At 40.6% G+C, this 25,969-nt stretch overlaps 1 protein-coding gene across 4 annotated transcripts in view; it reads left to right on the plus strand.

The window, feature by feature from the left end:
* The first annotated feature begins 8,344 nt into the window (after positions 1 to 8,344).
* sh3tc1 (SH3 domain and tetratricopeptide repeats 1) overlaps positions 8,345 to 25,969 on the plus strand; it is an 81,680-nt gene continuing 64,055 nt past the window's right edge. Inside the window, exons 1-2 of one of the 4 annotated variants that reach the window (XR_015753075.1) lie at positions 8,345 to 8,729; positions 20,770 to 20,859. Coding sequence is in view for 3 of the 4 variants with exons in the window: in XM_087979421.1 (XP_087835547.1) it covers positions 8,510 to 8,729; positions 20,770 to 20,859 (310 nt within the window). In the remaining variant the exon portion in view is untranslated. The remainder of the gene's footprint in view (positions 8,730 to 20,769; positions 20,860 to 25,969) is intronic. The other 3 variants (XM_087979421.1, XM_087979357.1, XM_087979481.1) reach the window with 3 other exon arrangements.

Here is a 25,969-nt window from a genome sequence, read left to right on the forward strand (position 1 = left end):
AGGAACTCGAATTACAAATCACCGAGTCTTAGTGTCGCAAGATCCATCAAACATAAAAACTACATAAACTAAAACCACTACTGTTAACAAACCTACAAAGCTCTCAAAGATTATATATAACAAAAACAAAAGTGCCAACGGCACTGAATAGGGGAACTCACCCCCTGTGCAAGTGGGCATTTAGACATCCCAAAACCCAACTTCCCATCCCGTTGCCAATACTGCAGCCAGGGCATTTAAATACATGAACTGGGGATAAACTGCCCATAAGCAGACATCTAGCCATCCCAACCATTTTCTCTCCCCCTAGCTAGAGCCACACCACATACACAAGCAGAAAAGAAAGAAAATACACCAAGAAATAACAATGTGAACAAAGACATTTTGAAAATGAAAAAGTAAGTACCCCACCCATTCTTTGGTATAACTTAACTTAAAAATTGAAAGTACACATCCCAACTGCACCCTAGCATTGTTTAGATCAGATTATTACCAATCAAAAAAAAGGAAAAGAAAGCCCCGACCAGATTTCCTCTTTTTTGAAAAGAAAAGTAGAGACATACCCAAGCAACACTGCTATTTGTACATACTAAATTGTTCAGATTAAGTTCATTTGTCCACAAAGCCTTCTCTTACATGTGAAAGAGATGTACGGATCCATCTCCAGTGATCCAAAGCACCACCGGATACCTCAGGGAGTACTGGATCTGGAGCTCCCTCAGTCTTTTCTTGATGCCGTCATAGGATTTTCTTTTCTGGATCGCCGCGACTGAGAATTCCTGGAAGAACATGATCTTAGAGCCCACATAAACTAGGGCCTTTGGATCATTCCAAGAATTCTGGAAGCTTCCATGATTCTCTCTTTACCTCTATAATGATGAAACTTCACCAAGACAGGATGAGGACATTGGTCCAGACCTGACCTCTGCACCGTGACCCAGTGAGCCCTCTCAATTTTCAAGCTTCTCATTCCAGCCTCCGGCAGACTGACGATCTGAATATTTTTTCTCCTGCCCCTGTTCTCGAGGTCATCAACCTGGTCAAGCAAATTACAGACCTGTGTTTCCAGGGCCTGGATCCTATCCTTGGAGGAATCAATATCAGCTTCCACCACGGTGACCCTGCGTCTTACCTCATCCATCTTTTTCTCTAGGTCTCCCAGCTGTTGTTCTGCAGCATGATAGAGATCAGTGCCAGCTTCTGCTCTGCCCAACATCCCACAAGATTTTGCAAGCTCCTTTACCAGGACCTGATAGAAAATCGAGTCCAAGGATCCTGCAGTCTGGGTCACAGGTCCAGCCTTGGACATACCTCCTCTCTTCTTCGGCATCCCTGGATGGCAAAAACCTGAGGTAAGCTGTTCTCTGACAGCTTCCTGGGACTCCAAAACCTTTCCAGAGTCTCAAGATATCACGGTGGTCCAGGTAGGGTGGGGTAAAACTTCGTTCCACTTGCACTGCGGTGCAGAGAGGGCTCATACGGTGCGCAGCTCTGCTATGTGATTTTCCTAGATCATCACCATCTTGGATCCCCCTGTTATCTCATTTCTGAAGGCTTCCCATTTTCTAGCCATCCCTTTACCTGCGAACATCTGCCCCCAATCAGCTTTTGAAAGTTCTTTGCCTCATACTGTCAAAATTAGCCTTCCTCCACTTTAGAATTTCAACTTTTAGATCCGTCTCTCCTTTTCTATCACTATTTTAAAACCAATAGAATTATGGTTGCTGGCCCCAAAGTGCTCCCCCACTGACAACTCATTCATCTGCCCTGTATTATTTGCCAAGAGTGGTCACATTTTGCACCTTCTCTAGTAGGTACGTTGACATACTGAATCAGAAACGTTTCTTGTACACACTTAACAAATTCCTCTCCATCTGAACCCTTAACACTATGACAGTTCCAGTCTATGTCTGGAAAGTTAAAATCCCCAACCATAACCACCCTATTATTCTTACAGATAACTGAAATCTCCTGACAAATTTGTTTCTCAATTTCCCACTGACTACAGTAATAGGGGGTCTATAATACAATCCCAATAAGATGATCCCCTCTTTCTTACTTCTCAGTTCCATTCAATAACTTCGCTGGATGTATTTCCAGGAATATCCTCCCTGAGTACAGGCAGTAATGCTATCCCTTATCAAAAACAGCACTCCCCTCCTCTCTTGCCCTCTTTTCTATCCTTCTTGTATCCTGGAACATTAAGCAGCCAGTCCTGTCCATCCCTGAGCCACGTTTTTGTAATTGCTACAATATCCCAGTCCCGTGTTCCTAACTATGCCTTCTCTGTTAGGCCTCCTGCATTAAAGTAAATGCAGTTTAATTTATCAATCCTACCTTGTTCTCTGCTTTGTTCCTGCCTGCCCTGACTGTTTCAAGTGTTTCTTTTCCCAACTGTATCAGTCTCAGATTGATCTCTTTCCTCACTATTTTTCATCCCCCCCTCTCCTTATCCTCCCAACCTTACTAGTTTAAATCCTCCCAAGCAGCTCTAGCAAATCTCCCTGTCAGTCCATTAGTCCCCTTCCAATTCAGGTGCAATCCGTCTTTCTTGTACAGGTCACTTCAATGATCCAAATTATCCAAAAATGCGAACCCTTCTCCCCTGCACCAGCTCCTCAGCCACGCATTCATCTGGTCTATCCTCCTATTCCTACCCTCACTAGCTCATAGCGCTGGGAGTCATCTAGATTTTACTACCCTTGAGGATCTCCTTTTTAAATTCTTGCCTTACTTTCTGTATATTCTCCCTTCAGAATCTCATCCTTTTCCCTTCCTATGTCGTTAGTTCCAATGTATACAATGACCTCCTGTTGGTCCCTCTCCCCTTTGAGAACATTCTTCACCATCTCTGAGACATCTTTGGTCCTGGCACCAGGAAGGCAACACACCATTCTGATTTTTCACTGCTGGCCACAGAAACATCTGTCTGTTTCTCTGACTAGACAGTTCCCCATCACAATTGATTTCTTGAAACCTGACGTACCCCTCATTATATTAAAGCCAGTCTCAATACCAAAAACTTGGCTGTTTGTGCTACATTCCCCGATAGTCCATCACCCCCTACATTTTCCAAAACAGCATACTTGCTTGAAGTGGGAATAGCCACAGAAGACTCCTGCACTACCTGCATACTCCTCCTACCTTTCCTGGAGTTAACTATTTCGCAGCTTTTCTTCCTTCCTATAACTGCCATCCATCACACCCCCTAGCTCTTGAAAATTCCTTATTGTCTAACTGCAGCTCCAAGTGATCCATGCAATATGATAGGATTCACAACCAAAGACACTTCCTGCAGACATAATCATCAGTAACATGGAAACTCTCCCTCAAGTCCCACATCTGAAGGAAGAGCATATCACTCTACTAAACACCATCTTTGCTCCTTCACAATCTACAGACCCAGCAAATAGCAACGTCTTTTTGCTCTAAGAAATATGGCTCCAGGCTAACTTAGTAGGTATGGTTTATATTTTTAAAATTTAATCAAGAGACAGATCTCAATAAAACATAATCAGGATAGTACCCACTCTGCTCACTACTGTAGACTTACAGCAAGGTTACACTTAAAAACTCTGCACTTTTCTGTTCCCGTGATGTGAGCTCTCCCACACAGGTTCCTCCAAGGTCAGCTGTGAATTTTGTTGTTTATTAATTTTTCCTAGATGCACTCTAATGTCCAGAGGTACATAAGCTCAAACATCAAAGGCAGGAACTATGCAGATTTGTTGCTGTGTCAGTTAGCAGTGTAGGTTTCTTTCTCTCTCTCCCTCACTGACCATGTGGTCATTGCTTATTATCTGTCCTCATCCTTTTAAAAGTACCGTTGTTTTGATCTTCTTTTCCCCAAAGTTCCAAAACAATGCAACAGCATATAAAACAGTAATTGCTGCTCCTGGAATTCAAGGAAATCACCTCCAATACCTAAAGTACCTCAAAAAAGGAACAGCCAAAAAGTTTTCCCGTCCTCCATCTTGGACAATATGAAAAGAGAAGGCAGAGATTCCTGGAGGTAATTTTAGTAGTGGAACATTTGTTGGCCTGTTAGAAAAATTAAAGCTCATGTAATAAAAGGAACAGAAACAGCATGAATACAAAATTGAATAATGGATAGAAAACTTGAAGTTGTAGCAAATGACCTGTTCTTTTGTCTTAAGTGAAATATGTAATGATATTGTTCAGGGTTCAGTGTTAGAATTGTTACTGTGTAGGGTCTGTTTCATGCTGTACATCTCTATGACTATGACTATGACCAGTCTGGGAGTCAGAATCGGGGTTCAGTGACAGAGCTTATTGTGCAAGGAAATTCCGGCGCTCCGGGGACAGATAGGCACCAACAGCACAGTGGCCAGTCGTGATTCTTCTTTCCACCCGGAGCACATGTCAAGATACTTTTATACATCTTGTGATACAATGGGCCAGTGATGAGGTTATTGTCTTTGTAACATGATTTGTTTAATGGCAATCATTGCAGAATTGTTGATAGTTTTGATACAGTCATTGTAACTTCCAGCGCAGCTTTTATTAATTTCAGCATGGCTGTTGTTAGTTTCAATGCAAACATTGTCAGTTTCAATGTCTGCACGGAAGTCCATTACTGTAGTAATGGGTGCTAATCGCTCTTCCTGAGAAGGACGATTACTGCAGCTCTGGCTATTAGCACTTTGTATTGAATCCTCATCAAGCTGTTAGTGTTTCTATCAAAGGTGTTGGTTGGACCCAGATACTTCAGTTGGCAGTGTGCATTACTCATGTGTGTGTTCTCCCCCACCTGCCTTAAACTAATCAACTAGGTTGTGAGTGAATTGTGCTGACATTCTGGTGGCCCCAGGCAGTGTCTATGTTTGCTCTGCTGTCTCTCTCTCCATATTGTGGTCCAGCAACCATCTTGTGTGTCCTCTGACCAACTGATGGCTCAATGGTCATCTTGTGTGTCCATGTGCGTAGTGTCACCCTGCCCTGTGCCATCTCCCACTTCAACTGTATATGGCAAGCATTTGGGCTTGGATTGTAAGGCAAAAGGTAAAAATTTATTGATATTGGGAAATGTAAGATGTTACGTTTTGGTCAACAGAATGATGAAAGAGAATAAATAATAATGAGAGGTGTATTGCTCGAAGGACCTGGAAGCTTTATGCACAAACCACTGAGGGAGGTAGGGCAGGTTAACAAACCAGTGAATAAAACACATGAGATCATCAGCTTTATAAATGGAAGCTTGGGGCAGAATCTTTGAAGATTCTGAGCAACATGAGCTATGTGAGATGTGGACCAGAATCGGACGGAAATTCCTGCAAGGACTATCTCAGTATTGAGAACACCTCACTCATCTTTTATGCTTTTCCCGTGCGGTGTGGCAAGGTTCTCACCAGGCAGCATTGAGGTGACAATTGACAGAGATTAATGCTTGTTAACTGCCATAAGTCGCCTCATTAAGAATCAGCCTCTCCTCTTACCAGCTGAAAATCAAGCTCGATGTTGGGAAGTCTTGACTCAGAAACTCGAGAGCATGTATACGATGGGTTCAGCTACTGCTTACACTGATTGCCTCCATATTATATGTAAACAAGCCGCAACCCCGGATATGATCAATGGGCACTGGGTTCATCCCTCCATGAACATTGGAATCTATGATGGGGGGTTTGATGAAAGATTAAATTAGATTAGATTACTTACAGCGTGGAAACAGGCCCTTTGGCCCAACAAGTCCACAATGACTCTCCAAAGAGCAACCCACCCAGATCCATTCCCCTACATTTACCCCTTCACCTAAGACTACGGGCAATTTAGCATGGCCAATTCACCTGCCTGCACATCTTTGGACTGTGGGAGGAAACCCACGCAGACACGGGGAGAATGTGCAAACTCCACACAGACAGTTGCCTGATGCAGGAATTGAACCCGGGTCTCTGGCACTGTGAGACAGCAGTGCTAACCACTGTGCCACCGTGCCGTGAAAGAGATTACAGTGGGTGGCAAGGCTGTCAGTGCTGGCAGATGTGAGGGAAAGTGTTGAGATGTACTGAAGGACTGAAGAGGTAGCACAAAGAACATGCAGAGTTAATGGTGGGGGCAGTTGGGGGTAGGTTGAGAGTGAGAAGAGTGGGTGAGGAAGGATGTTGCAGGTAATATTGAAGGTGGTATTGTCTGAGGTTATTACAGCACCACTAGCCTTTTAATTGTACTCTGGAAGTGGCACTGACTTGATGGTGATCTCAGATTAGCCTGGCAGGGTCTAGTGATGCAGCCTTCTCCTGCAGGTCATCCAGGACGAGGATATCTCTCCTCTGGACCATCCTGTTCACCAGGACCTCCAGGTTACCATTAGAGAATTGCAGTGCCACGTTTCCCTTCTCCAACATGTTCAGATGCCATCCTTAACTGAATGGGATAGCTTCAGAATTTCATTACAGTGGCCTTTTAAAGATTATAGTGGGTGCAAGGGATGTGTTTTGGTGGATATCTGCTGAGTTGATGTGGGAATGATATGTGATAAGTTGGGGTGGAAATCAGATGTGGGAGACATGAGATAGAGATGTCTCAGGTAATTAATGACGTGAGTGTGGTTAACTAGAACTCTTGCTAGTTCTTGCGGAAAATACCTTTCTTAACATTCGACACAACTCAGACTTAGCCAAGAAAGCAAATAAAGTTCAATCCATTGAATGCATAAATTTTCAATTCCAGCTGCAGTATTGTGTACTATTCCAGGTACCATGTCTGATGAAGGAGGTGAAGACTTTGGAAAAGATGATTAGAGATCTTCTGCTGTGCTTCCAGGGATGAAGATGACATATGTGGATAAACTGGAGAAGCTGGGGCTGTTCTCTTTAGAACAGAGAAGGCTGAGAGGAGATTTAATAAGCTGTTTTCCAAAAAAAAAAGCCATGATGAATTTAAATAGAGTGAAACTGTTTTCAGTGACTGAAAGGTCAATAATGAGATGGTATAGATTTAAGGTGGTTGCCAAAATAATAAGAAGTGACGTGAGGATAAACTTTTTTAGACAATTAGGATTTAGAATAGACTGTCTGATAGGCTGGTGGATCAGATTCTACAGTAGTTTACAGGAGGGAGTTGAGTAAATACTTGAAATAAGTAACTTTTCAAAGGAATGGGGAAAGAATGCCTAGATTAGTCTTTAAGAGTTGGAGTGGACCTGATGGGCTGAACAACCTAATCTGTGCTGCACCAATTTATGATTCGATGTTGTAGATGATATGATATAAAATGCCCTCACAGCACCAGGGATCCAGGTTCAATTCCAGCCTTAGGTGACTGCCTGTGTGGAGTTTGCACATTCTCCCCATGTCTGCGTGGGTTTTCCCCAGGTGCTCCAGTTTCTTCCCACATGCCAAAGATGTGCAGGTTAGATGAACTGGCTATGCTAAATAGCCACCATGTTCAGGGATGTGTAGGTTAGGTGCACTAATTAGGGGTAAATGGTCTGGGTGGGTTGCTCCTCAGAGGGTCGGTGTGAACTAGTTGGGCCAAAGGGCCTGTTTCCACACTATAGGGATTCTATTAAAAAATGCTGATATCCTGAAATGGGAGGTGTATTCTACATTTTAACAAGTGTGAAACTGCAGATTAAGTTGACAAGTTATTTGCCTCATTACCTGTCCTGAGCAATCAAAGAAGTTGCCCACCACCTCAAAACAAGACATATGTTTCCAACATTATCTCACAACAGAACTGAAGGACTGTCTGGAAAGTTACTTTAAGCTGATTGTCAGGACATGGGCATTACTAACAAGGAATGTTGTTCTTGACCTTCCTTAGTTGGCATTCTTCTTTGTCTACTGCAAGCATTTTAATAAAACTAAATACATGTAGATGAGACTGAGTAAGACATTAGTACACCAAATGTTTTATATGACAATCTGGCAATTTTGTGACCAGGTTTACTCTTTATTTCTAGATTGTGTCCCCATTGTTCTATTTCTTAGATTACATCCTGAAAGCATAATAAATATCAATCCGTGATTGAGGTCTAATCAGCAGGAAATTCTTTCAGGCATCACCATAAGTAATTAAAATAATTTAACAGGATTTTCCAAAAAAACAGCCTAACTTGGAAAACTGTATTTAGCACAACATGGAGACAATGTGACGACTTCTTTTGGTCCCTTAATTTTGAGCTGTTACAATCCAAACAAAACTCAAAGCTGGTCGAGAAACAATGCAAAATGCTAACAATGTTCCATGTACATTTTTATGTAAATTAGCAGGTGTGTGTGCATTCATAAACTTTTTTTTTAAATGTGGAAAATACGCAATGTACTTTAATATGTCAGAGAGGGAGGTATGTGATTGTTTTTCGTGAGGAACGGTCATAATTAGGAGCATTAAAACTCTGGCTGGGAAAGCGAACGCAAAGTTCAACAGCATGTAGCACGCTATCCGAGAGCAACGACAATGAAACAGGTTGTGAACAGCGATTAGGAAGAAATAATATCCCGTGACAGCGCTAGCAAAGCCAAGACTTGTTTTTGATTAGGTTTCGATTATGGAGAGTACGGAGTGGAATGACGGTCCCGCTGGGGAGGATTTCCTTTTGTACACCATCGAGGAGGAGAGGTCGAGCCTAATTTCTGAAGGCACCGCTCGGGATTGCCGTTTGAAGAGTAACTGGGAGTTGGGGGAACCAGGAAGCGACCCCGTCAGCAAGTTTCTGGACAAGCCGGCAACAGGAGTCACTCAGTCAGACATGGTACGCGACTCAAATGGTAATGCATAAAAGTTTTGATGTACTTTCCTTCAAAGATTAATTGTTTTTCCAGTGACTGTAATAAATAGTTTCTCAATTGAAATCAAGGCCCTTAAAGAGGACTTTGCTTGTTTTGTTTCAATTAGGTGGAATCTAACCTTTTTATTATTTAAAAACTCCTTAAAGTAATTGTGCTACAATAACGCGCTATTATAGAAAGCTACAACATTCTGTGCTCTGATACATAGTCATTTATGTAAATAGCAAGCACTTGTGGGCCCACGCAATAAGCCCGACTATATTCCACTTAATATTTCTCCCAACAACACCAACACAGCCAAAACATTCATTTTACCGAACATTTTTAAATCAATTTGCAAACTTTAACTTGGATCTCCACACCTTTTTGAGGTTAACTAGACCCCCCCCCCCCGATTTGGAACTTGATAAAATAACCTTTCTGAAAATCTTGAATGAAACTTTGAAGGGTTTATTACGGTTACTTTGCGTTTTGACTAGCTCCGGATCAAGCAGCACCTTCGCTTTCTAAAACTGTGTTGATTCCTGATAGCTTTAATAATGAAATAACTTCAGTTCAATGTGAAATAATTTAAGTTTGCCATTTTGTGTGCTAGTTTGTCAACTTTCTTTGCAATGGATACCCATGCGCCTAATTTTAATGTTTTGTCCCAATGACTTTGGTTGTAATACCATTATTAGGAACACTCAAATGAATTTCCTATTCTCTTTGTCTCTGTCTCTGTTAGTAATTTGTCATTTAGAAAAATCTAAGCCTGGAGATATGCTTGTTTTACAACTCTGATCTCATTTACATCAGCACTGAGCTTTTTTACAGTACTTTCATTTATGGAGAAAGAGAAAATTTATATGTCACCTCAAATGAACACTAGGAGGAAGTAATCATTCCGCATTTTTATTATTTTATCATCCTCTTCAGGTTTACGTTTGTTTTGTATGTTTAAATGTTCCAGCCTTTTCTACTGTGGTATCCTGCTATTTTACACACTTTGGGAAATATGCTGTTTGTCTCCATTTTATACAGTTAATTGGCACTTCTAAATGTAATTGGTATACATTACTAAATATCTTGCTAACTTGTTGGAGCTGCTAGTTTGCATGGAACGTAATATGGAGGCTCCGGTGGTGTCTTTAAACAATCCTGCCAAGTGGATGCCAAGGAAACTGGTCTGAAAGCATCCTCTCCTGAATTGAGATGCCCAGTACCAAGGTACCAATCGCTCAAAATGAGCACCTTTTGGCTGGTGACATTCATATGCCTTACAGCAGACTGTTATGTTTGGAACTTGATCATGGCAGGAGACTCTCAAGTGACAATAGAAATGCTTCAGGGATGTCCTTCATGCATCCCTAATGGTGTTAGACTTTGCCAGTTCATGGAAGTCTCTGACTTGGTGACCAATCACAATGTGAAGGTGAGACTTCATTTTGAATATGCAGTGGAGAAGTGACACATTGGAGAGAGTGTTCAAAATTCCAAAGAATTCATCTACTTAACCCTCCATGCACTCTCTGTAAGAGGCAGAGGTTACAGATTGTGCATTGGACTTAACCAACCATCTCAAGAACTCAACGAACCAAAGTGAAAGTAGTTTATCCTCAATCCTATGCAACTGCTCAAGAAGGAGAACAGGACAAGGCTAAATTGGAAAACTTCTGTTGGAGAAAGGGAACTTAGCTAAGTGTTAATCCTTTAATTTCCATGTGCATGGGGCAGCTGCATGTTTTAAAAGTGGATGCCTGTCATTTGTTATGAACAAATAAGGTGTATGCTGTAATTTTGTCTGGAAATGTGTGTGCACTTTCTGCAGTTAAAATAGTAGGGACTGTCTGTTGGCCTCTGAAAAACAAGTGCTTTAAGATTTTGGAAGACAAAAGAATAATTTTAGTGTTCCTGCATTGTAAATTAGGGAGCTGTGCTCAAAGGGTGCACCGATCAGAAATTGAGGCAGAACACTTGTGCCTATTGTCCCAACCTTTTTGCCCTGGAAAAGTAATCAATCTCTGTCTGTCATGTGCTGCTGGGCATAGGATGCATTTTCAGCATTTTCTGATTTGATTTTTGCCTTATCCCACAGATTCAATTTTTTTTTTAAGGATTACAGTAAGCAGTGCTCATTTATTTCTTGTTACACTCAATTTATAAGGAGGTCAGGGAAAAACACTTCTGCTGGAAAGAAATCTGAGTTGGGCTCACACTGGCCTTATATTATTCACTAAGTGGGAATGCGATAATTATTGTAGATATTTGAATAAAATATCTCCTCAAAGAGATGGAGGAGGGCACAGCATCCTGCCAAGGGAATGCAAAAAAAAAACCTTGGAATAGGAAGATGTGGATCAGAACATGAGAAAGGGGAAAGAAGATGAATTTGAAAAGGATAATTGAGAAAAATAGGGGCAAAAATGTGTTCTTCCAGTAATGCTTGAAGTTGCTGCTGCATCAAGTAAATTGATTTCCCAGGAACAAGCAGCAATGATGGCTCAGCTGCATGGTTCACTTAATACTCACCGTTTCTCATTAATATCAATAAAATGTGGTCTATACAGGTAGCAGTCTACTTTGGTGATTTGTGAAGGGGTGTTATAGGAACAATTATTTCCCCCTGTAATATATATAGCAGTAACTTTTACATGCCGCAGTGTCTGTTCTTATATAATACATGATCCATATTTTTAGTGCTTTTTCCTCGTAAGTTTTAGGAGAAGAATCAGACCCCCTGTTTGGCTGTATCAGTGATTTTTATAGGACATTGAATATGGATTAAAGCAGAAAGAGGCTGTTCACTCAGATCAGGGCAGCACGGTGGCTTAGTGGTCAGGGACTCTGATGCGATTTCAGCCTCTGGCGGCTGTCTGTGTGACTTTGCACATTCTCCCCATGTCTATGTGGGGTTCCTCCCACAATCCAAAGATGTGCAGGTGAGATGAACTGGCCATGCTAAATTGCCCATAGTGTTCAGGGATGAGTAAGTTAGGTGCATTAGTCAGGAGCAAATGTTGAGTAATAGCGTAGGGGATGGGTCTGGGTAGGTTACTCTTTAGATGGTCGGTGTGGACTTGTTGGGTCAAATGGCCTGTTTCCACACTGTAGGAATTTTATGATTTTTATCATCTAAATGATTGATACAGCTTGCTGAAACTAACCGAATTTACAGTCATAGGGTCATAAAGGTGTACAGAGTGGAAACAGAGCCTTCGGTCCAACTTGTCCATGCTGATCAGATATTCTAGATAAATCTAATCCCATTTGCCAGTGTTTGGCCTATATCTATCTAAACCTTTCTTATTCATATATCCATACAGATGCCTTTTAAATGTTGTAACTGTACCAGCCTTCTCCATTTCCTCTGGCAGCTCATTCCACATACGCACCACTATCTGCGTGAAAAAGTAGCCCCTTAAGTCCCATTTAAATCTCTCCCCTCTCATCTTTTAAACCCATGTTCTCTAGTTTTGGACTCACCCACCCCAGGGAAAATCACCTTGTCTATTTACCCTATCAATGCCCTTCATGATTTTGTAAACCTCTATAAAGTAACCCCTCAACTTCTAGTACTGCAGGAAAATAGCCCCAGCCTATTCAGATCAAACCCTCCAACCGTGACAACATCCTTGTAAATCTTTTCTGAACCCTTTCAAGTTTCGCAACATCCTTCCGATAGGAAGGAGACCAGAATTGCACGCAATGGTTCGGTCACATTTGGGACAATGTCCTGTACAGCCGCAACATGACCTCCCAACTCCTATACTTAATGCACTGACCCAAAAAGGCAAGTATACCAAATGCTGCCTTCACAATCCTATCTACCTGAGACTCCACTTTCAAGGAACTATGAGCCTGCACTCCAAAGTCTCTTTGTTCAGCAATGCTCCCCAGGAAATTACCATTGAGTGTATAAGTCCTGCACTGATTTGTCTTTCCAAAATGCAGGACCTCACATTTATCTAAATTAAACTCTGTCACTACGTGGCCCACTGGCCCATCTGATCAAGATCCCTATTTGATCAAGATTCTATGTTCACATCCAAATCATTTATATAAATGACAAAAAGCAGTGGACCCAGCACCGATCTTTGTGGCACACCTCTGGTCACAGGCCTCCAGTCTGAAGAGTAACCTTCCACCACCACCACCCTCTGTCTTCTACCTTCAAGTCAGTTCTGTAACCAATAGCTAATTCTCTCTCTCTTCTATGCTAACTAGTCTATCATGAGGAACGTTGTCAAATGCTTTACTGAAGTCCATATGGATCATGTACACCGCTCTACCCTCATAAATAGTCTTGGTTACTACTTCAAAAATTGTCTATCAAGTTATTGAGACACTATTTCCCATGCCCAAAGCAATGTTGACTATCCATAATCAATCCTTGCTTTTCCAAATACGTGTAAATCCTGTCCTCAGGATTCCCTCCAACAATATGCCCATCACTGATGTCAGGCTCACCAATCTATAGTTCCCTGGCTTTTTCTTACCACCTTTCTCAAACAGTGGCACCATGTTAGCCAACTTCCAGTCTTCTAGCACCCAAATTGTGGCAATTGATGATCCAAATATCTCAGCGAGGGACCCAGGAACCGCTTCCCACAGAGTTCTAGAGTACATCTGATCAGGTCCTGGGAATTTATCCACTTTTATGTATCTTAAATTGTCCAGATCACTACATCTGTAATATGGACATTTTTCAAGATTTTTCACTATTTATTTCCCCATGTTCTATATCTTTCATATCCTTCTTTACAATAAACGCAGATGCAAAATACTTGTTTCGTATTTCCCCCATCTCCTGAGGTTCTACACATAGGTGGCCTTGCTAATCTTTAATGTAGTTGTAGAATACCTTTGGATTCTCCTTAACCCTATTTGCCAAAGCTATCTAATGTCCTCTTTTTACCCTCCTGATTTCCCTCTTAAGTATTCTCCTACTGCCTTGATATGTTTCTAAGGATTCATTCATTCTCTGCTGTCTATACCTGACGACATATGCTTCCTTCTTTTTCTTGACCCAAGTCTCAATATATCTAGTCATCCAGCACTCCTTACACCTACCAGCCTTGCCCTACACCCTAACAGGAACATGCTGAATCTGGAAAATCATTATCTTTTTTTTTTGAAGGCTTCCCATTTTTCAGCTGTCTCTTTACCTGCAAGCATCCACCCCCAATTAACTTTTGAATGTTCATGCCTAATACTGTCAAAATTGGCCTCCTTCCATTTTAGAATTCTAATTTTTAGATCTGGTTTATCCTTTTCTATCACTATTTTAAAATGAATATAATTAAGGTTGCTGGCCTCTGTCTTTTGACACACTTTCCTCTCTGGCTTGTCCTGAAGGTTTTGACTTCTTATTAAGAAATGATATGTGCGCTGCAGTATCTTGTCAAGATCTGTCCCATCCATAAGGTGGAAAGACATGTTAATGTTTTAGCTATGGGCCATTTATTGGGCCTCGTCAGGGCAGCCTCAATGAAGAAACTGCACTCAAAACAGAAACCTCTTTTCTGTCACCAATTGTGAATGGGTGTGTTGTTTATTTCCAACACTTGGTCTTTCCAGGAGCTTTTCAAAATTTTATCTTCAACTTCCACAAGTGACCGTTCTACTGTGTGATTCTAGATAGTGGTGACAAGTTAGTTGAATGTATGGTCTTTGTAACTGCACTTGGTGATGCCTTTGGTTTGCATCCACATACATGAGCAGTTACATGGTCAGTGATCTGAAACATAAACATGCGGGTGTGGATTTCACTCCCTTAGCAAATGCCACTGAGAACCAATTAATATTTATGTCACTGATGCGAGCTAACTAGTAGAATGCATCAAAGTGAAAGTTACTACTTTTCTGCGCAAAGATATCTGAAATGTAACTGACCCAAAGATGAAATCACCAAAATTACCATTATTACTTATAAAGAATACCACAATAAAACAGAAAGCAACACAGTGGCTCAGTGGTAGCGCTGCTGCCTCACAGTACCAGGGACCCTCGATTGTTTCAAGCCTTTGGCGACTGTCTGTGTGGCGTTTGCACTTTCTCCCCATGTCTGCATGGGTTTCCTCCAGGTGCTCTCCAGTTTCCTCCAAAGATGTGCAGGTTAGATGAATTGGCCACGCTAAATCGCCCATAATGTCCAGGGATGTCTAGGTTGGGTGCATTAGTCAGAGGTATATATAGGGTAGGAGGAATGAGTCTGGGTGGGTTACTCTTCAGCCCAACAAGTCCACACCGACCCTCCGCAGGGTCTGTTTCCACACTGTAGGGATTCTATGATCTTATGATCAATGCCGCGCTTTCATTGCAATGATTGCTATTCATATAGCAGAATCAATTTTGGTAATACCTATTGTGTGCATTCTAGATGAAATACACTTTTTTTGCTTTAGTGGTGAAATGACTCTGTTTCAGATTGCTGCACTGCCCAGTTCTGGAGCAATAGAGGACACCGGTATCATTTAGGAATTTTAAAGTTCACTGATAGTAATGAATTCAATTTTCTAAATGTAAGCAAAACTATACATAAACGTGTCTGCCATTTGAAAAAATTACAATATATGTGCAATTTTCAAATTGTGTACACTTGACAGAGTCCCCGAATCTGGGAAGTCCTTGCATAGGTAAAAAATCTTCAATTACAGGAGAAGTAAACAAATTGTTTGTTTACTTTATTGTCAATTATTCTGAATCGGTTGGATCTAAATCCACACTTCTGGAGGTAAAAGCACTGCTGAAATCTTGTGTTTTTTTCCCCCTTGCTCTTCTACCTTTTCTGCCATTCTTTCATTTTATTTTCTCATTCACTTCCCAAAGATGTGCAGGTCAGATGAATTGGCAATGCTGAATTGCCCATAGTGTTAGGCGCATTAGTCAGAGGGAAATGGGTCTGGGTGGGTTACTGTTTGGAGGGTCGGTGTGGACTTGTTGGGATGAAGGGCCTGTTTCCACACTGTAGGGGATCTAATCAAACCCCCTTTTTGTCTTCTGGCAATGATCAATTAAGCAAAGAGCATCGAGAATATTAGCAGTTGGTGAATGGGTTAAAGTGAAAAGGATGATGCAAGTGTTGATGAAAGAAGTTTGAATTTGCTTAGTAAACAGGAAATATTTGTTCTGTAGAAGGAGTTCATAGCTCTACGTTCAAGTTAATCATCAGTATCCGTCAGGATAAGAAGCTGAAGTCCTCAGCGTCTTCAGGAGGGATATCTATCCTTTTTCTGTAGTCAGCAAAATCTGAAAACATTGTTCTAATTGTTGGAGGCTGAATTAATGCAGGATTTGAACTTTGCCTTTGTAGTAGAATGAAGGAGAAGTAAATATTTGTGTTACGTCAATTCGAGTTCCAAACAAAAAGCCAGAATATTTGATACCTTAGCTGAAATCCAGGGTCTTAAAATCACTAGATTTTCCAGAGTGAGACATACAGTAGACAGTTACATTAATGGATAACTTTAAACTGGCCAAATTTATTTTTTGTATAAGCTGTGTACAGTTGTTTGGAGTAATTAATATAGAATTTTTAAAATGTAATTGCCAAGGATTGCAAATGTTTTCCTTTTGTGCCCCACCCCCACCCACCTAAACACGTTAGTTTTTTTTTGAATTCGTGCCTCATGGTGACAATGGCCTTCACATAATTAAAATAAATGGCTAAAGTTCTAAAGAAAAACCTGATAGTTAACATTCCAGCAGCAATTATGCTGCCATTCATGGAAGTGCTTTAGATTAGTTGCCCTTGACAATGGTTAAAACACCTGATCAGTCAAATTTAGAATAATTTAATAATTAAAATAAAATAATTGATAGTTTTAATGTGATTTATGTTAAAATCACACAGTAAATATTTTCTATTGAAACTGTCTTAAGTTATGATTACAGAATGGAGCTGAAAATTCCCAATATGACTCCCTGAAAAGAGAACATTGGGAATAGAAGCTAAAGTTGGTTTTTTAGTCCTTTGAGCCTATATATCCATTCAGTGAGATCATTGCTGATCTTCAGTCTCTTCTTTAGCCTCATTTACTAATTTCAATCGTTCAAATCTATAGAAATCAAAAACATAGCTATTTCAGTTTTGAATAAAAGTAATGACTGAGCATCAAACGCTGTCTGAGGCAAAGGTTCATAAGCCTGTTGAATGAGCACTTTCACCTGATCCCAGTCCAAAATGGCTGCACTCTTCAAACATGATTGCAACCTCAGACTGGGGAATATCCTTCCAGTGTCCATCTTGTCAAGGCTATTAATTTTAAGTAAATTTGATTTATTGTTGTCATGTACCAAGATACAGCGAAATGTGTTGTTTAGCATCCCATAGAGACAGGTCGTACCATATCGAGTGCATCAGGGCAGTAGCAGCATATAGTGTCACTGCCGCAGAGAGCGAGAAAGATCAACATTAACATTTTAAGAGGTCTGTTCAAAAGTCTGATAAGTGGGGAAGGAGTTGTTCTTAATAGGTGTTTTTATTAGATTCTCATTTATTCTTCTAAATGCATGTGAGTATAATCTATTCAATCTTCCATCACAGACAATTGTCTAATCCCAAGAATCAATCTAGTGAACGCTTGGCTCTGTAAGGCAATTAGATCCTTCCTTCAATAAGGAAACTGGGACTATACATGGTATTTGATGTGTAGCATCCCCAAGATGTTTTGCTTCTTACACTTGGACTCCAGTCCACTTGCCATATCATTTACCGTCCTAATTTCTTGGCTGTACCTGCACAGCAATTTTCTGTGAATATTATACAAGGTCACTCTAAATACCAACTTTTCCCTTTATCTCTCCATTTTGAAAAAAACTGGTGAACTCATACTTGCAGCACCCCTCCAGCTAAACTTGTTTGAATGAGAATGACCCGCTATTCCCATTCACTATGCTAATAGGGTAAATGTGGAAAGATTGTTTCCCCTTATGGTAGAGCATAGGATCAGAGGCCATAATCTCAGATTAAGGGGTCACCATTTGAAGTGAGATGAGGAGGAATCTTTTGAGGTTACTGACTCCATTGAATACTGTAGATGGCTGTTCAAGCTGGGCTGTCAAATACATTTAAAGTTGAGATAGAGGGATTTGTAATCAGTGAGTGAATTGGGAGTGATGGAGATAAAGCAGGAAAATGGAGTTGAGGATTATCATATCAGCCATGATCTTGTTGAACGGTGGGGCATGATTGATGGGGCCAAATGGTTTACTTCTGCTCCTGCATCTTATGGACTTGACTAAGTATCTTTGCCCAAAGTCTCCAAGGCAGGCACAGAATTCTTTAAAGATTTAGGATCATTGGAGGCACCTCCCATGCATCAACCTATTGAATGAGGTTAGAAACTGTGCAGCAGTAAGCCCGGTCTGCAAGAGAATGTCCCTTGGTCCCTTGGGCATCACCTCAGCATGTAGGAGGCCCAACAGCTCTCCCATGGGACTTTCTGATCTAGAAATTGTTTTTGTTCCCTAGCTACAGCTTCTGCCTGAGTTTTGTTTGTGCTGATTCTGTAATTGCAGGGCCCAGTGGGCCTGCAAATTTTGTAATCTGTTTTGCTTACTCTCCATTGTGGTGCTAGGCACTAAACTTGACACAGTTAGTTTAAAGTGATTTTTAGGTTAATGACCTGACTCCTAGATAGACTCTGCCCTGATGGTCTAAGTCCACAAGTAATGTACAAGTCTTGGTCTGCTATAGTTTCAAAGCAGAGCAAGACTGACAAGTTTTGGCCCATCTCTGAGTGATTATTAGAAGCTAGTATCAAAACAATTCAACCTTTTGTTAAATGACTGAATGGATTACTTTGAGGTACAATTGATTGACAATAAAGTGGAGGTTGTTTAAATCAGTTGGTCGGACAGATGGCTTATGAACAACACTAAAAGTGTAGGCTCATTTCATGCAACAGCTGAGGTCACTATGAATGTCCTGCCTTCTCGATCTTGCCCCTTGCCTGAGGTATGGTGACCTTTGGGTTAAAATTAACACAATTCATCGTTTTCTTATGAAAGAGTACCCTATGATTCTTTAGGACTTTGACGGCTTTGCTGTAAAGTAATCCTAATCCAGTTGTCAGTGCAAAAAAAGATGGCAGCAAATGGTAGAAATATAAATAAAAAGATGATATTATTTAAATACACAGCACATGCAATCGCTGTGAAGAGAAACAATAAAGCAATTTTTGAAATCCACCTTCAAGGATCTGTCCAAAAGCACATCAGGAATTTGAATGTATGTTTAATTTGAATGGAAAGCTGAGGGTTTGGTTGATTTCCTGATATAAGGTGATGGTGGACAATGCTTTCTGCTGTGATCTGGCATAGTAAAACTGTTCCTACAGGCTAATGTTATCAGATGTTAGAATTGTGAGTTGTTGTTGTTGTTGTTGTTTATAAGCTGTCAATGACAGCACAATTTTGGTAGTCAGTGCAAAGCAAAGGGGCTTTCCTGCTAACTTTAAAAGAAGCTGAGAAATCCAGCTGTTTTATGGTGAGCTGTGGTGCGAGCATTAGTCCTTTCAACGTACAATTGATGGCTCTGCAGCTTAATGAAAATTCCCAGTGTTTAGCTGCAGTGATCTCAAGATGTCTAAGCAACCAAATACATTAAAGTGTTTCATGGCAGCAAATCAGGAAATGAAAAACTTTCTTCAAATAAAGCAAAATCAAACTAGGAACATTTCCCTGGGCAAAGGTAAAATCTGAAATATAGTGAAAAGTCTTAAGACAATAATCATAATGGTGATATTTGACACCATTCCATTTTGGAGGCCAGATCAGCAATAGTTGTCACCCAGATCTACATCTAAACTCCCATTGAATAAAGAGTAAATTGATGTGGATTTCCAAACAGTGGCAAAGGAAACATCCTACCAAATGATTTCATGGGCTCTGGTTGGATTTATGTAATGGGCAAAGAGAAACATGTGGAGGGATAGTGACAGGCAGTGGAACTTTGCCATTCTTGGAAAGAATAACACTTTTTTTTAAAAAGAGCATTTTTCTAATGACTAACATACAGAATTCAAGTCAAGATTTCATGTTTAAGATTTTAACTGTAAAACAGAAACTGAAAGCAACATTGACTAAAATATTCAAATAAAAGCGCAATAATGCAGATGCTGGAAATCTGAAAAACAAACAGGAAGTATTGCAGAAACTCAACAGGTCTGACAACATTCATGAGAGTTGTTTCAAGACTGATACAACTCTCCAGTTCTTCAGAATTTAAAAATAATTCTTAATAAGAAACTAATAAACTACAGAAAAGGTCTTCCTTGTTTACTTCTGAACACAACTGCAAACCACACACCATGCTTATGCATATCTATAGAAATGAACTACTTTGTATAAAATCTCAAGCTCCTCCCATCTTTAACAGGCTATCTTCTCCCTGCCCACATAGTGAATCTTTCAGTATCCATTTAAACAGCATCTCTTCACCCAATTTTGTCAGCAAAATCGAATGAACTTCCAGTAGCAATGTACTCACTGGTGACTCCTTGGTCTTTTACTCTTGACAAGCCTTGGCTGTTTAAATTGGAAGTCCATTTTCACCAGCACTGTGCTTGATCATTAACCCCAAAATCCTTGTCTTCTGCTTGGCATAACAATGCCTTCTCAAGAGTCTATTTCCCCTGTTCTTTTTCTGACTGACATTGTGTTGGTGTCAGAACCAACTGCCTCCTCCTTTCTGTCCAAGATGTTAAAATGTACACCTTGCAGTAAGTTTTAATTTGAATTTCAACCTCTGTATCAAGCAGGTCATGTTCAAATCCTGGCTGTTCTGTTGTTGATTGGATTCCACCCTCCAAACTATTGCATTTTAGTTTGAATTAACGGCCACAGTTTAACATGAAACTTGACAAAACGGTTATGTTTGAGGATTTCTGTTTTCCTCTATATTTACTGTCAGATTCAGAGAGCTGATGATGATGAATGGTGGTGGTTTGCCGTGAAAACACTTGCAAATTTTAAGCTATTGTGTTTAGAGGGATTGCACAAACTCATGATATTTTTCTAATTCAATGCATTCTAGTACAGGGTCCATTAGAAGAAAATGAGGCAACTGTTTCACTTCCTGAAGAACCATCACATGATTCATCAGCCATAGGATATTGGGAAACAGGTGAGAACGATCCACAATTATACGGTAGCAGTTACAATGTGCGTATGCTCCATAAATGTATTTGAACCATCATAAAACTGAAACCTTGTGTACTGAACTTTCACAACACTGTACTATCTCCTGTAGAATGTGTGACAATACTTTAAAAAGGTTTTTGTCCTTTTTTTTGGAAGAGAGGTTGTAAAAGGCAGAAGAAGTGCTTAAGAGTCTTGTTTAACAATGGAAGGGGAGTAGTCAGTTCTCCCAGTTCAGTTTATTTCTATCTTGTTTTTAGCTATAGCAGTCACAAGATATGAGTCCAGGGGAGTTGCAAATCTCAGTAAGGAACTCCATTGACTTTCTTTTAAAATCTCTCTCTCTGGATGGTGCTTCCTCCTGCCTGTAAGAATTTGTGTGAATTTCATGGGCGGCATGGTGGCACAGTGGTTAGCACTGCTGCCTCACAGCGCCAGAGACCCGGGTTCAATTCCCACCTCAGGCGACTGACTGTGTGGAGTTTGCACATTCTCCCTGTGTCTGCGTGGGTTTCCTCCGGGTGTTCCGGTTTCCTTCCACAGTCCAAAAATGTGCAGGTTAGGTGAATTGGCCATGCTAAATTGCCCGTGGTGTTAGGTGCAGGGGTAAATGTAGGGGAATGGGTCTGGGTGGGTGCGCTTCGGTGGGTCGGTGTGGACTTGTTGGGCCGAAGGGCCTGTTTCCACACTGTAAGTAATCTAATCTAATCTAATCTACCTTTTTGCCAAGGGGTGTGTTCATGGGATGTTACTATATTGGAACAGTTAATTAGTGATAGTTGCTATATCAGTTTGGTTAAGTTTTCCAGTTGTTCTTCTAAATTCTGCTTTCTTTTGTTCATATTTCAACTGTAGTGTTTAAATAAATTCTGTTTTGCTTAAAGCCAAGTGGTTTGACCAGTTGCATCATACCTGGAACACCCACTACACATCTGCCTTTAAATAAGAAAAAAATTAGGGTCCAGGTTACATACTTAAAATATTTTGAGGGGGTCTGGTCTGGTCGATAACAACTGTAAGTATTCATGTATGGAAACTTGTGCAGTAAATTCTTCCCTGAATTACTTGTTGTTGAATAGGTAAATACGTTATCAAGAGAACTGTTTCAAATTTCTCACAAATAAAATTGCACCTGAATTCTCATCTTAAAATTCCCCATCAGTTCCTTTTATCACAAGTCACTTCTTCCTCTCTTAATAGGGTCAAAAGTTTATTGAAAGCGTCTTTTTCCCACAGTTGCCAGAACGAATCCATGATGATTAATTGCTCCCACCATAATGGGTAAGAGCTGCTGGAAACTATCCATGTGACAGGTGTCACATTGAGGAAATTTTCAAAATAAAAAGTCTTGAATTGGACATTGCTGGCAAAGCTGGCATTTATGGTTTACTTGCAGTTTCCCTTGAGAAGACGGTTATGGAGAACTTCCCAAACTGTGAGTGACACTGAGATTTTGGACTAATCCTTTCCAATGCAGCAAAAGCTGGCATACAACTCAGACTGACTTGTGATAGCTAAGAGGCGTTCATAAGTCATTTTTTTTGTGGCTGAGCAGACTGGTCTCTGTGGTTCAGTTGCTGCTGCTGCTGCTCCTTTGAATGGGGAGGCATTTGTTTTTTTTTGTTTATTGGAAAAACTCAGCTTTTTAACCAACTACCACTATCCCCCACCTCAATGAAGGAGTTGGTAGGGAGGATGTGGGAGTGAGATGTGGAGGTGGAAGGGGAGATATAGGATTAGCAGAGATGTGGGATAGGGTGGAGCTGGGGTGAGAGGTAGAAGAGAGGAAATATGGGGCAGTGAAAGGGGGAGGGGAGATGCTAGGGGTGCAGATGGGTGAAGAACAATGAGGTGTGGGAGGATGTAGTTGGGTGAAGTAAATGGTGAAGGATAGGGTGAAGAAGGTGAGGGACATTGGGGTTGGAGATTTGTGAAGGAGGGGAAGGATGGCCATTCATCGTGGAGTACTGAAGCCGTTAAGTGAAGGTACATGAAATTATGATGATTCAAATATAGCTAACCCAAAACCAAGGTTGTGACAAAGTTGTCAGCTGTTCCTGCTGGCAGAATAGGAAATTCAATAGAAGGACGAACATGAGAAACTGAAATTCTGAATTGAAGATCATAACTCTTTCAACTACTACACATGTCATTTTGATTATTTTTTAATGATTATATATTTATATACTTGGAACATTATATTTTGATTCGATCACCAATTCTCTCTTTCATTTGATAAGTGAACAATGTTTTCAGGGAAAACAGGTCTACCTTTTTATTCTTATTTGCTTTAAAGTCTACAATCCCAGTTTCACTAGTCCCCTCACAGAATCTGGATTTCTCCAGCTCTGGTAACATTCTCGTAAATATCCTTTGCAAGTATGCACTGTCGGCATGAGGTGGTGGAGGGAATAGAGCTTTTAGCTGAAGCATGGCATGCAATCAAATGAATTAGTTTGTTTGGTTTGCATCTAGTTTTGTGTGTTGCAGCTAAACACATTCAGGCAGGCGAAGAACATTGAAGTGCCTTTTAAAGGCTAATAGAAAGTTGAAAAGGCATTATATTATTTATTTCTCTGAACATCGCAATATATGCATAAGACCTTCAATGCAGGATCAAACAATATTTCACAGTGCCTCAGAGCTTGGACAAAGAAATCAAATCAGTTTTTGAAGCTGACTCAGGAAATGGAGTCGCACTGATGCTGCTGCTGATGGTCTAAACAAAGCAGAAAACCCAAATGTACTCATTAAATATTAGGCAAGAACTTTAAAAGTTGATTATGGGGAGTCAATGTTCACAGGTAAAGGGATGACTAGAAAATGGGAAGCATTCAAAAGTGAGATCACAAACAGTATGAACCTGTTAGGGTGAAAGGAAAGGCTGGTAGGTGTAGGGAATGCTGGATGAATAGAGAAATTCAGGTTTTGGTTAAAACAAAGGAAGCATGTGTCAGGTATAGACAGCAGAGATCAAGTGAATGCCTGGAAGAGTATAAAGGGTAGTTAGAGTATCTTGAAGAGGGAAATCAGGTTGACAGAAAGGGGACATGAGATAGCTTTGGCAAATCGGGTTAAGGAGAATCTGAAGGGATTCTACAAAACATCAAGAACAAAAGGGTAACTAGGGAGAGAATACGGCCCCTTAAAAACTAGCAAGTCAGCCTATGTATGGAACCACAGGAGATGAGGGAGATACTAAATCAGTGTTTTGAATCAGTGTTTAGTGTGAGGAAGGATATGGAAGATAGATAATGTGGGGGAATAAATAGTGACATCTTGAAAAATGTCCATGCCATTGAGGAAGATATGCTGGATGTCTTAAAGCGCATAAAAGTGGATAAATCCCTAGCTGGAGTACAACCTGAGAAAGTGTGAGGTCATGTACTTTGGTCAGAAGAATAGAGTCATGGACCATCTTCTAAGTGGGGAGAAAATTTAGAAGTCTGAACTGCAAAGAGACTTGGAAGTTCTAGTCCAGAATTCTTTCAAGGTAAACTTGCAGGTTGAGTCAGTAGTTAAGAACGCACATGCAATAATGGCATTTATTTTGAAGGGATGTACCTCTGAGGCTCTTTAAGGCTTTGGTCAGACCACATTTGCAGTATTGTGCACAGTTTTGGGCTCTATATCTCAGGAAAGATATACTGGCCTGGAGTGTGTTCAGAGGAGATTAACAAGAATGGTCCCAATATTGAAAACTTAATGTATGAGGAATGTTTGAGGACTCTCTGTTGATACTTGATGGAGTTTGGAAGGATCTAATTGAAACGTACAGATTACTGAATGGCCTGGACAAAGTAGATGTTGAAGTGTTTCCATTGGTTGGAGAGACTAGTATCCGAGGGTACATCCTTAGAGTAAAGGGAAGACCTTTGAGACAGAGTTCAGGAGAAACCTCTTCAGCCAGAAAGTGGTGAATCTATGGAACTCATTGCCACAAAAGACTGTGGAAGCCAGATCATTGAGTATATTTAATACTGAGATAGATAGGTTCTAGAGTATCAAGGGGATCTAAATTTTATGGGGAGAAAGCAAGAGAAGGGGTTGAGAAGAAAATTACCAGCTGTGATTGAATGGCGAAGCAGACTCTAATTTCTGCTCCTATGTCTTACGGTCCTATGAACCTAATCAGGTGTACCCTAGAACTCTGTAGGAAGCTAAGGAAGAGATTTATAGACCCCTTGCTGAGATATTTGTAACATCGATAGCCACAAGTAAGGTGCCAGAACTCTGGAGATTGGCTAACATGGTGCCACTATTTAAGAAAGGTGATGTGGAAAAGCCAGGGACCTTGAGACGGGTGAGTTTGACATCGATGGTATGCACGTTGTTGGAGAGAATCCTGACGGACAGGATTTATATGTATTTGGAAAGGCAAGGACTGATGAGGGATAGTCAACATGGCTTTATGAGTGGGCAGTTGTCTCACTGACTGGAGTTTTTTTGAAGAAATAACAAAGAGATCTGCTGATGGCAGAGCAGTGGATGTTATCCATGTGGACTTGAGTAAAACATTCTCCAAGGTTCCTCGTGGTAGACTGGTTAGCACCTGTCTCTTGATTAAATTTTAGAAAATATAAGCCGTAAGTATTAAGTTAGCCTGGAACAGTGCTTTTTTAGAGCAATAAGACTGCTGTTTTCTGGGTCTGTAGATTGTCAAGGAGCAAAAGTGGCCTTTAGTAGAGTGATATGCTCTTCTTGTCAGATGTGGGTGTTCAGAGAGAGTCTGTGTTACTGAGGATTTTATCTGCAATAAATGTTTTTTGGTTGTGAATCCTATCTGATTGATTTAATGGATCAGTTGGAGTGACAGTTAATGGCAATGAGGAATTTACAAGAGCATGGGGTGTGATGGATGGCAGTTATAGGAAGGGAGAAAAACCACAGATACAGTCGGGTAGAAGGATTAGCTCCAGGAAAGGTAGGGAAGGTATGCAGGGAGTATAGGAGTCTTCTGTGGCTATCCCCATTTCAAACAAGTATGCTGTTTTGGAAAATATAAGGAGTGATGGACTCTCAGGGGAATGTAGCTCGAGCAGCCATATTTCTGGTATCAAGACAGGCTCTAATGTAATGAGGGGTATGTCAGGTTC

This window comes from Chiloscyllium plagiosum, unplaced genomic scaffold (assembly GCF_037043375.1).
Source record: "Chiloscyllium plagiosum isolate Xiang-an unplaced genomic scaffold, Cpla_swu_hap1 HiC_scaffold_1, whole genome shotgun sequence".
NCBI classification, from domain to species: domain Eukaryota; kingdom Metazoa; phylum Chordata; class Chondrichthyes; order Orectolobiformes; family Hemiscylliidae; genus Chiloscyllium; species Chiloscyllium plagiosum.